Source organism: Mytilus californianus, unplaced genomic scaffold (assembly GCF_021869535.1).
Source record: "Mytilus californianus isolate M0D057914Y unplaced genomic scaffold, xbMytCali1.0.p SCAF_7, whole genome shotgun sequence".
In the NCBI taxonomy this organism is placed as follows: domain Eukaryota; kingdom Metazoa; phylum Mollusca; class Bivalvia; order Mytilida; family Mytilidae; genus Mytilus; species Mytilus californianus.
Genome location: NW_026262723.1, coordinates 48,570,652 through 48,583,726, shown reverse-complemented (window position 1 = coordinate 48,583,726; position 13,075 = coordinate 48,570,652). Strand labels below are relative to the sequence as shown.

The following is a 13,075-nucleotide window of genomic DNA, read 5'->3' as shown; positions in this document are numbered from 1 at the left end:
AGAGGTCCAACCCTGAACAGTTGGGGCAAAAATGGACACAATATTCAAGCTTGATACAGGTCTGAATTTAGATTGTAATTTAATATTGGACAGGTTTCTGAATAAATGTAGTCAAAGAATATATGACTATTATTGGTTATATGAATTGAATTTATATTCAATTAAAGATTTCTTGCTGATGTACAATACACTATGCTGTTGAGAAATACCGGTACTGTTGTCAAGACTATAAACAAATAAAATTTATAAAATTCTAAAGGGAGCTTACATCAATAGATATAACCAATTCACCAAAGTTTCATAAGAATTGCTGAAAGCATTTTTGAGTTATTGTCTGAAAACTGGAAAATCCCCCCTTTTTTAAATAATAAAACCCCATAACTCGGAAATGTAAAATCTAAAATTTATAAAATTCTAAAGGCAGCTTACATCAATAGATATCAACAAGTTATCAAAGTTTCATGAGAACTGCTGAATGCATTTTTGAGTTATTGTCCGAAAACTGGAAAATCCCCTTTTTTTTTTATGAATTAAACCCCCCAACTTGGAAACGTAAAATCTAAAATTTATAAAAATCAAAAGGGAGCTCATGTCAATAAATATAAACAATTAACCAAAATTTCTTGCAAGTTGGTGAAAGCATTCTTGAGTTATTGTCCGAAAACTGGAAAATCCCCCTCTTTTTAATGAATAAAACCCCATAACTTGGAAATGTAAAATCTAAAATTTATAAAAAATGAAAGGGAGCTCACGTCAATAGATATAAACAATTCACCAAAGTTTTATGCAAAATTGGTTAGAGCGTTTTTTAGTTAATGTCCGACATGTTGACGACGGACGGACAGACAGACGGACAGACGGAAAGACGGACAACGGTATACCATAATACGTCCCGTAAACGTAACTAAAGGCTCTGAAGAGCCTGTGTCGCTCACCTTGGTCTATGTGCATATTCAACAAAGGACACTCTCCAACATTGTAGATGAGAATAGAAATCAAAACAAAAATCTGTTTTGTTGATCTTGTATGGATGATCATTTAGTCTGTTTAGTTTCTCTCTATCTTCTTTAGTTTTTGCTCAAAACACAAAAGAGGGCAATCACTCCTATAAAAAGTGACATTCTACTAACTATATAGGCAAAATTTGACTTGTTAGTAGATCTTGACTTGTTAGTAGATCTTGACTTGCTGATCATTTTTGAGATTAAAAGTGTCTTTTTATCTCTTATTATTTTTATCATATAAGGCAAAACGCCAAACAAATGGTGAAAATTGTCATTAAAGGGCAATTACTCTAATAAGGAGTCGTTAAACAATTTCCTCCATATTGTCTTAATTGTAGATCTTGTCTTGCTGATCATTTTTGCTACTTAAGTTTCTATCTATCTATTATAATTCTTAAGATATAAGGCAAAACTCCAAAAATTGGTAAAAGTCATCATCAAGCAATAACTCCAATAAAGTCCACTTACGATTTCATCCATTAAACTTATTTGTTGAACGTGTCTTGCTGATCATTTTTGCAATTTAAAGTTTCTCTCTATCTATTTTAGTTTTCAAGATAATTTGGCCCAGTAGTCTAAGAGAACATTTTTGTAAAAGTTAACAGACGACGACAGACGCTTACGGACAAGGGACGCCAAGTGATGAGAAAAGCTCACTAAGGGTCAGGTGAGCTAAAAATGAATTTACATATAATTTTGTTTACACTGCATTTGCTTCTTACTAACAACCTTTCACTAGCCATGACCTGAACTATTTTACCTGTTGATCAGTTGGTAGAGATGAATTCAACTTCAGTGATTGTTAGAAAAAAGCCATAACCTAAATATGAACTAACTAAAATAAACTTATATCATACAATGTCAATGACTTGATTGTTAGTGTATTGGACCCTATAATAGCAATTTCAACATGACTCACCTTAGCTTACTATGAAATTACAATTGATAATGATAAAAGAAATATTTATATGTGCAATTTCAATGATAGATGGGGATTTCAAATCTAACAGGATTGTTAGTATGCTTTCATTTTTCACTTTTTCCCACTAACATTGATAACTTGACTGTGGTTCACTCACTGTACATATGCCATATGTTTACAATTTTATTACTGTGCGTGTCCTAAAGGCTTTGCCCTTTCACAATACCAATTGCTTAAATATTTTAATAAATAAATGTGGATTATAGTGTCCACATAGGGACACAGATGATGCCCCTCGCTTGCATATCATATAGATATAAAGGGACATAACTGAAGAACAGTAAAAGTGACGCTACCCAAATTTGAACTTGATCTGAGTTTTGTGGTAATAAGCATTGTGTGTAAGTCTCATAACATTTGGTTGAGGCTAACTTAGGTAGAGAACAGAAACTAAAAATTCAGCAATTTTTCTATTTGTAAACACGCATAACTCTAGAACGGTTGTGTATAAGTTTTATAACATTTGGTTGAGACAAACTAAAGTTAGAGAACGGAAACGAAAAATTCAGCAATTTTTATGTTTATAAAGGGACATAACTCAAGAATGGTAAAAGTGTCGCCACCAAATTTCATACTTAATCTGTATTATGTAGTAATAAGCATTGTGTATAAGTTTAATAACATTTGGTTGAGGCAAACTAAAGTTAGAAAATGGAAACAAAAAATTTGTACTTGATCTTAGTTTTGTGGTAATGAATATTGGTAATAGGTTTCGTAATGTTTGGTTGGGGCAAACTTAAGTTACAGAATGGAAACTAAAAATTTTGCAATCTTTCGATTTATAAAGGGGCATAACTCAATAATGATTAAAGTGACACTACCCAAATTCAACTTGATCTGTGTTTTATCAGTGGAAGTCAAAATTAAACATTGCATTGTATAAAGCATTGATTGTAGTTGATTCAACTATAATCATAAACAAAGGAAGATAACTCCAATTTTAATAAAATTACTTGATATTTAGAAGAAAATAAAAATTTTGCAATTTTTCCATTTCTAAAGGGGCATAACTCTAGAATGGTTAAAGTGACGCCACCAAATTCAAACCTGATGTGTGTTTTGTGGTAATAAGCATTGTGTACAAGTTTCATAACATTTGGTTGAGGCAAACTTAAGTTAAAGATTGGAAACGAAAAATTCAGCATTGTTTCCATTTGTAAAGGGGCATAACTCTAGAACGGTAAAAGTGACGCCACCTAAATTCAAACTTGATCTGTGTTTTGTGGTAATAAGCATTTTGTATAAGTTTCATAACATTTGGTTGAGGCAAACTAAAGTTAGAGAACGGAAACCAATTTTGGGACGTACGTACGTACGTACAGAAGGACAAGGGTAAAACTTAATGCCCCCTCCGCTACGGCAGAGGCATAATTACAGTTTGAATTCATCTCTACCAACTGATCAACTGGTAAAATAGTTCAGGTCATTGCTTGTGAAATGTTGTTAGTATAAAGCCAGTGCAGTGTAATAAAAATATACTTATAACATATTTTTTTTTCAATCCTATTACTGGTAGATTTGATTTGATGAAACAAATTGTAATTTGATCACAATTTTAAATGAACTGCAAAAGATGAAGAGTAACACTTTTTTTTTCAAATGTGAACCTGAAGTTTCCCATCTAGACTTGTGTGTTAAATCAGAAAGTAATGAGTAATTTGTAGATAACAAGTAAATCATTCTTTAATGTTTCTAAATACGGTAAAATTTTCAAATACTGAATCTGCAATAACATACTGTAAGCTAATTGATACCCTAAACATTTACATGTAAATGACCAGTGTATTTTATAATACACCCAGCAGCTGATACCTACCTTCTGATGCTACATGTATGCTGCTGGTTGTAGGGAGGAGTGGTGATGAATAGTCACTACCTAGCCGCCTTTTTTTAACTGGGACAGACATTTTAGCTGCCTCGTTATCTGGAGACGACAAAATATATTTAGTTTCACTGGTTCTATTTGACTATAAGGGGGATTGGCATTCTTTTCTATCAATAATTTCTTAATACCAAGCCAAAAAAAATGATTTTAAACATGACATCTTGTTTTAATGGTTTTTGTTTGACTATAAAGGGGATTGGCATTCATTTCTATCAATAATTTCTGAAACTCCACAGCCAAACAAAAATAGTATAAGTATTACTAGATGTTTATGTGATCTTTATTTGAACACCATACTTTACTCTTTACCTGTTTATGAATATTTTTAGAAGCTAAAAGATAAAAATCAATATAGATGTGATCATTTGTTCATTTGCAATAAAATGCTCCGCAGGGCGCAGCTTGATACGACCGCAGAGGTCGAACCCTGAACAGTTGGGGGAAGTATGGACACAACATTCAAGCTTGATACAGCTTTGGATTTGGATTGTGATTAAATATTTGACACAGCATAGGTTTCTAACACAGATTGAATGTGGTCTAAGAACTTAAAAATTTTAAATTGGACATTCACCTATTATGGTCCAATATCCAAAATCTAAATACATGGTTAGATTCAGCATATCAAAGAACCCCAAGAATTCAATTTTTGATGAAATCAAACAAAGTTTAATTTCGGACCCTTTTGACCTCAATGTGGACAAAGTTGATAACGGGGCCCAAAAATCAAAAATCTAAATACATGGTTAGATTCAGCATATCAAAGAACCCCATATATTCAATTTTTGTTGAAATCAAACAAAGTTTAATTTTGGACCCCGATTTGGACCAACTTGAAAACTGGGCCCATAATCAAAAATCTAAATACATGTTTAGATTCAGCATATCAAAGAACCCTAAGAATTCAATTTTTGTTAAAATCAAACTAAGTTTAATTTTGGACCCTTTGGACCTTAATGTAGACCAATTTGAAAACGGAACCAAAAATTAAGAATCTAAATACACGGTTAGATTCGGCATATCAAAGAACCCCAATAATTCAATTTTTGATGAAATCAAACAAAGTTTAATTTTGGACCCTTTTGACCTCAATGTGGACAAAGTTGATAACGGGGCCCAAAAATCAAAAATCTAAATACATGGTTAGATTCAGCATATCAAAGAACCCCATATATTCAATTTTTGTTGAAATCAAACAAAGTTTAATTTTGGACCCCGATTTGGACCAACTTGAAAACTGGGCCCATAATCAAAAATCTAAATACATGTTTAGATTCAGCATATCAAAGAACCCTAAGAATTCAATTTTTGTTAAAATCAAACTAAGTTTAATTTTGGACCCTTTGGACCTTAATGTAGACCAATTTGAAAACAGAACCAAAATTTAAGAATCTAAATACACAGTTAGATTCGGCATATCAAAGAACCCCAATAATTCAATTTTTGATGAAATCAAACAAAGTTTAATTTTGGACCCTTTGGACCTCAATGTGGACCAATTTAAAAACGGGACCCAAAATCCAAAAACTAAATACACGGTTATATTCAGCATATTAAAGAACCCCATGAAATCAAGAATAAAACCCCATTGAAATTGGTCAAGAAATAAGCAATTTATAGGAAGTATCTTCTTTTGCACAATCCTGTGCTATTAAATATTTCTTGCTATTGCGCAATACTGTACAATTGACAATTTCTTGCTATTGCGCAATATTGTGCTATTGGATATTTCTTGTTATTGTGCAATACTGTGCAATTGAAAATTTCTTGCTATTGCACAATACTTATTATATAATAATTTACACATCCTGTTTGGTGTGTATCTCCTACCATATCATTATTATTTGATTTTAAATATAAATCAGAAATAACCAACTTAAAATGGAAAATTTTAAAAGAAACAAAAAAGGAAAAAAAGAAAAAAAAGGAAAAAAAAATAAATCCCCCCCCAAAATTTTTTGAACCCCCATTATGATTCATCACCCCCAAACTCAATCCCAGCCTTCCCTTTGTGGTATGGTACCTTGCAGTACAATTTCAGAGAGATCCATACACTTGAACACAAGTTATTGTCTGGAAACTAGAAAAAAATGTGTTTTTTGGCCCCTTTTTGGCCCCAAATTCCTAAACGTTTAGGGCAATTACCCCCAAACTCAAACCCAGCTTTCCCTTTGTGATATGGAACCTTGTAGTACAATTTCAGAAAGATCCATACACTTACACACAAGTTATTGTCATGAAACTAGAAAAATGCTTGTTTTTTGCCCCTTTTTTGGCCCCTAATTCCTAAAATTTGGAGGCAATTACCCCCAAAATCAATCCCAGCATTCCTTTAGTGATATGGAACCTTGTGGTACAATGTCAGAGAGATCCATACACTAACACACAAGTTATGTCTGGAAGTTACAAAAATGCTTATTTTTGGCCCCTTTTTGGCCCCTAATTCCTTTACTGTTATTACCATAACCCCCAAAATCAATCCCAACCTTCCTTTTGTGGTATTGAACCTTGTGGTAAAATTTCATAAAGATCCATTCACTTAAACTAAAGTTAGAGTGCGAAAACCAATGTGTCTTCGGACGACGCCGGACGACGACGACGCCGGACGACGACGACGCCAACGTCATACCAATATACGACCACAAAAATTTTTTTGCGGTCGTATAAAAATGATACTTAAGGTCAAGTTAAAGTAAATGGGCTTTGTCACAGATTTTTTACAAAATTTTGCATACAACTCGAGCTCGATGAACTATAACTGAAAATCAGAAAAATAATGCATTTATCTCTTTTATCATCTGAAATATTACTGATTGTATTCTTTCAAAATAGGTGAACATTTGTATAATAAAATGCTCCGCTGGGGCGCAGCTTGATACGACCGCAGAGGTCGAACCCATTATTATTTGCTTTTATATATAAATCAGAAATAACCAATTTAAAATGGAAAATTTTAAAGAAAAAAAAGGAAAAAAAAATCCCCCCCAATATTTTGAACCCCCTTATGATTCATCACCCCACAACTCAATCCCAGCTTTCCCTTTGTGGTATGGTACCTTGCAGTACAATTTCAGAGAGATCCATACACTTACACACAAGTTATTGTCATGAAACTAGAAAAATGCTTGTTTTTTGCCCCTTTTTGGCCCCTAATTCCTAAAATTTGGAGGCAATTACCCCCAAAATCAATCCCAGCATTCCCTTTGTGATATGGAACCTTGTGGTACAATGTCAGAGAGATCCATACACTTACACACAAGTTATGTCTGGAAGTTACAAAAATGCTTATTTTTGGCCCCTAATTCCATAACTGTGGGTACCATAACCCTCAAAATCAATCCCCACCTTCCTTTTGTGGTATTGAACCTTATGGTAAAATTTCATTGAGATCCATTCACTTAAACTAAAGTTAGAGTGCGAAAACTAATGTGTCTTCGGACGAAGACGCCGGACGTCGACGACGACACCAACGTCATACCAATATACGACCACAAAATTTTTTTTGCGGTCATATAAAAAGCACATAAAATCTGCAAAAAACCTTCTTAAATTTGTCTATAAACATCAAATCTCAAATTTCTAATTTCTAGTTGTATGCAAACTTTTAGCAAAATCTGTGACATAGCCCACTTACTGTTCCTTGACCTTTAGTATCATTTGCATATGGAAATGTTATGATTGTAAATAGTGCTTAACCAAAGAGTCTGGCCTTAATATCAGATTGAAAATGTCCATTAAATACATAGGCATGAAAATTTAGTGTACAATTACATGAAGGAGGGTCTGACGGGCTTTATTAGGGTAAACATTAAGTTAAACATCACTGTAATTGTAAGTCCTTTTTATTTTGTTTTTGAATCTATAAAATAGGACACCCCATCAGAGAGAAGAGAAATCCACTTCTGATAAAGGGGTACCTGTACACCAGGCAGGACAAGCTAAGCTCAAAAGGTGTATGGTACATGTACACCAGGCAGGACAAGCTAAGCTCAAAAGGTGCAGCATTTATACACGTACTATACAATGAAAAAACTCATTTTAATAGAATAGACAAAAAATAATCATGATAATTAAGTATTGGTCTCTTTTGATATTTCAAATATTTCCTATTTTAATACCTTTTTTGTCTTCTGATTGGACCATTTTACTCTTGTCTGAAACAAACTACAAATACTTGATGGACCAATTTATAAATGGTGTTGCATAATATTAGAACCTTTGGGTGTTCTTATAGCCATAATGATAGATAAATCAAAATCAATCCTGATAAAAGAACAGAGCTCTAATGTCCCCCAATTGCACATATTTTATCTGTCCAAAGACAATAACTAATTTTATTATTTTCTTTGGTGGGTGGGGGTCTATAAACTTTTTTTATAAATACCTTACAGAAATATTGTTGATCTTGCTTTTTTGAAAGTAAAGAAGTAATGTACTACTAATTTTGAGTGCATGGATTGTTGTTAGATCCGAACTGGTTCTGATATAGGATCTTTCATCATTGGACTCATCTATGAGTTGAGCCAGAGCCATTTTGTTGAAATCCGAAAAACATTAAGGATTACTATAGCTGAAACCTATGAGAGCTTTCTTGAAGACTATAATACATGTATATGCATTTTTTTTTTCCGAGGTTTAGAGGTTAGAATAGTTAATCTCTGAAGTTGATTGAAGAAGAGGTACATATATATATGGATCAACTTTCAAGGAATTAAAAATCAAGATATGGCACTTAAGGCTTACTCTATGATAGAAAGCTTTCAAATCAGAGTGCATTGCAGATTTGTAGGACAGACATGTGACAGAGTTGTCATGTTACAACTGGAGATTTGAACATTTTAAGCTTGAGTTTGGTCCACATAACTTGAGATTTTTTATCAATGTTTTTAATATAGAAATAAGAAGGCGTGGTATGCTTGCCAATCAGACAACTCTCCACCAGAGACCAAATGATTTAGTCTTAAACAGTTGTTCATTTTAATCATGCTGATAATAAACCTACATATTTCCAATTTTTAAAGGAACAGTCAGTACTGATAATGTATTCTTTAAATAAGATAAATGTAGTACTCAATTTTGCCTTTATCATGTTAAAAATTGCCTTGAAGGTTATTGGTATGAAATAAGTGCAGTATAATATAAAATTATACTTACTGGTACAATCCTAAAAATTTAATTCCACATCTGTCATTCAATATTATATAGACATATATATATATCAACTTGTAAAGTCATATGAAGTTAAGGTAGCTATAGTCAATTTAGAATTGCTATATAACTGTCAAGTCTTTAGCTTTTGCACTTTTCCATTTAAAATGTTTTCTATTTTTCTACGAAATAGACATCAACTTGAATTAAAACATGTAATATTCATTAAAACATAAGTGAAGTAAATAAGATTCCATGGGAGGTAATTTGATATCTATGAATTAACTATTTTCACAAGAATTTGTGATTGGACATACACTCATCTCCATTTAACATGTTTAAAACTTCAAGAAAACATATTCTAGAGAAAAATAATATATTTTTCAAGGTAATTTAAGTATTATTTCAAAGACAACTCTAACAATAAAGACAATCAACAATTTTAAAGAGATAATTTGAAAACTTGAAATTGGACCTTATCAAAGCAATTCAAAAATTACTATGTTACCTTTCATATGCCTTTACAATTGATATACTCTTAAAGAAATACATCTACAATGTATACAATAACAATCTTAGATGTGGAATTCAAACCATAAAGGTTTGTAGTAAGTTATTACAATCCTCATGATCCTATTTACGTAAGAGTTGATATCATTTATCAGCAAAAAAGTTCAGCCTCAGATATGAGAAGCTCACATCTAACGCAAGTTATTATAAGTAAAATTTTATATTACACTGCACTTGCTTTATGCTAACAACATTTCACTAACTATGACCTAAACTGTTTTACCATTTGATCAGATTAAAGAGATGAATTCAATCTGCAATTTTAGTAACAAATTTTAGCACATTGGTAGTGTGAAAGAGCAAAGCCTTTAGGTTAAGCACAGTAATGTGCAGATGTTTCCTCAAGTTATGCTTGTCTTGTAAGGTACTACTACAAGGGGTGTTTAACAACCTTGACTACCATTGAGGGTCTCGCACAGTCACACAGAACTTTGTAAATAAATGTCTTATAAATTAAAAAGTAAAGATCTCTAAAATGATTTTCAATATATTATTTTATTTAGTCCTAAGAAAGTTTAAATCATGTAAGAACCATTTTTATATGATTCTACTGTAATTTGTTTTTAATTTATAATTTTTCAATTTACATTTCAAGATGTGTAATATGAAAAACATGGTAAAACAAGGGGAGTATAGTTATCCAAGTTTTTTGAATTTACAGGTAAAATTTAACTGCATGATGATCAGTTACACAAAAATAGATGTTAGAGATTGACATCAACTGTATGATAAACAGGAGTGCACACACTGAAATGTCTCGCCTGCTTTACTGACCATTGACTTTATGCTGATAGTCCTAAAATTGGCAAAATATAAAGTTTTACTATAAGTATCACATAAACTTACCAAATTCATAGAAAATGAGGTCAAGGTCAGATAAACCAAGCAGAAATACATGTACACCTTAAAATCATTCTATACACCAAATATAGTTGATCTATTGCTTATAGTATACAAGAAACAGACCAAACCATGAAAACTTTATATTGAGCAAAGAACCGTGAAAATGAGGTCAAGGTCAGATGAACTCTGCCAGACAGACATGTACACCTTACAATCATTCTATGCTTTAAATATAGTTGACCTATTGTACAAAGTTGTCTCCCATAGGCCTAGGGCTATAAATTGATTAAGAAATGTCACAGTGGCTTCCAAAATAACTTAATGTTTTGTCAATAACATGGTTTATAATTATGTTACTTTGTTTAAATGTGTATACATGTTTTTGTTTAAATGTACTTTAATCATTCTAATCATTAACTGTGCTTTGTTTTGTAACTCATTTGATTGTATAGCTCAAACTTTGGGCACCATGATTGGTTAATAAAAATTATCTTATCTTATCATAGTATCTAAGAAACAAACTTAACCACGAAAACTTAACATTGATCAATGAACCATGAAAATGAGGTCAAGGTCAGATGATAACTGCCAGACAGACACATACACCTTACAATCATTCCATACACCAAATATAGTTGAGCTATTGCTCATATTTTTAGAAAAACAGACCAAAACACAAAAACTTAACATTGAGCAATGAACCATAAAAATGAGGTCAAGGTCAAATAAAACCTGCCAGACTGACATGTACATCGTAAAATATTTTCATACACCAAATATAGTTGACCTATTGCATACATTATTATGGACATATGACAGATGGAAACTCCATAACATAAGGCATCTATATACAAAGTATGAAGGATCCAAGTCTACCTTCTGAAATATTTAGCTTTTTAAGAAGTTTGTTAACACCGCCGCTTGATCACTATCCCTATGTCGAGCTTTCTGTGACAGAAGTCGCAGGCTCGATAAAAATGGACATTGAGGTTGTTGGGTTTTTTTTTTTTTGGGGGGGGGGGGGGGACAAAACTCTAGAAAAGTGGAAGATTTGAATTTCTAATGGGAGGGGCAGAAGAGGGCTTGAATATCATGATCTAACTGTGACAGTGTCAGAACAAACTTAGACCTTTCAAGTTTCAGGAGGACAGATTTTGCCGCTTCAGAAAGGGTTAGATTGAAAAGGTTATAACAAGTTTAAAAAGATAATGCTCTGATTCTTTATCGAGAATATTTAATTCATTTGGTTCATAATTTTATTGAGTAGCAGCAAGGTTACAATAAAAAAATATTATTACATGAATTTAGAAAATAAAGATTTTAGTGAACATACTTTTGACATTTTCAACAAAGTCATATGATGACATGGATGAGGGCAGCGAGATATCACATGATTATGCCTAGTTAAATGTCCCTGCCTGGTTGCCAAAGATTTTAATAATACATTATATATGCCTTATTTAAATCAGTTCTCATACCAGTACGATCCCATGTGTGATAATTTACAAATCATTTGGAAATGGCCTACTAAGATATATTCATTTTGTAGAGTTTGAAATTGTGCTAATGTAATAAATTTTAAAAAAAGGCACTGGCTGCAATTACCTGCAAAAAGTAACAATACGAAATAATTATTGTTACTTCTGAGACTAATCACCGAAATGTATTTCTGAACAGGGACATGATTTCATACAGAAATTGAATGTAAAAATGTAACAATAATATTGTTTTTAATTGTTAACTGCAAAATTTTAATTAATCAAAGTCTTTTTTGTGTGTAGCTTAGGGATACTCTGTTCTGTCTGCCCCGTATACATTGTTTTACATTTTGAACCAACTTATATGAATAGAAAATTATTTATTGAAATTAGCAATAATAAATTGAAAGGACATTTATACACATTTAGTTTTATTTTGATAGCACATCCAGTATGTGACCTTAGGTATCATTTTGAAGCCAACATATATCCGGTAATACCACTTCAGACACCTGTTGAAAACTGTAGATCCATATAAATTTGCATGTCTATACTGCACACTAATTAGTTCCATTCTGCTAATTATCCTTCTTCAGAGATATCTTGTTTTTTACAAAAACTTCTATACTGCAACTGCACAAAATTTGCATCTTGGAACCGTTTTAAGTTCATCATTAAAATCTTGAAAAGATATAAAATTTTCAACAACCACAATACATGCAATATGGACATATTGCTCATTCATATATCACTGTATATACGATACTTAATTAAGGATAGTGTGTTACTTTATTCGCCCCCCTATGGCAAAAGTGAACATCATATTGGTCAATACATCTATAATTTAATCCTTTAATTGTTTTAATAACACAGATTGTTTGCAAATCAATTTTTTAGAAGATGCCTTTCTGAATATATTTTGCCAGTAACAATAAAGACTGATATTATTATTATGTTACCTGCAATTTCATTCAAGTGTGAATGTGGTCAATTAGAAACCGTGGAACATTATTTACTATTTTGTGAAAATTATGAAGAGGCTAGACAGAAACTTATACACGAGATATTTTTTTAACACGGGATCATCACATATATATTGATTTAGAACTTTTATTGTCAATAGAAAAAAAACTCTTCCGTCTCTAGAGAAACACTAATGCGGCTG

The 13,075-nt window shown here is 32.1% G+C and overlaps 1 protein-coding gene across 2 annotated transcripts in view; it reads right to left on the bottom strand.

The window, feature by feature from the left end:
- LOC127709731 (cytosolic Fe-S cluster assembly factor NUBP2 homolog) overlaps window positions 1-13,075 on the bottom strand; it is a 68,764-nt gene that overhangs the window by 54,850 nt on the left and 839 nt on the right. The window contains exon 1 of one of the 2 annotated variants that reach the window (XM_052215400.1): window positions 3,803-3,942. The exons of the other annotated variant lie outside the window; for it this stretch is intronic. Within the exon in view, the coding sequence (XP_052071360.1) occupies window positions 3,803-3,893 (91 nt within the window). The 5' untranslated portion in view covers window positions 3,894-3,942. Of the gene's footprint in view, window positions 1-3,802; window positions 3,943-13,075 lie in introns of those variants that run through there. 2 annotated transcript variants of the gene reach the window in all.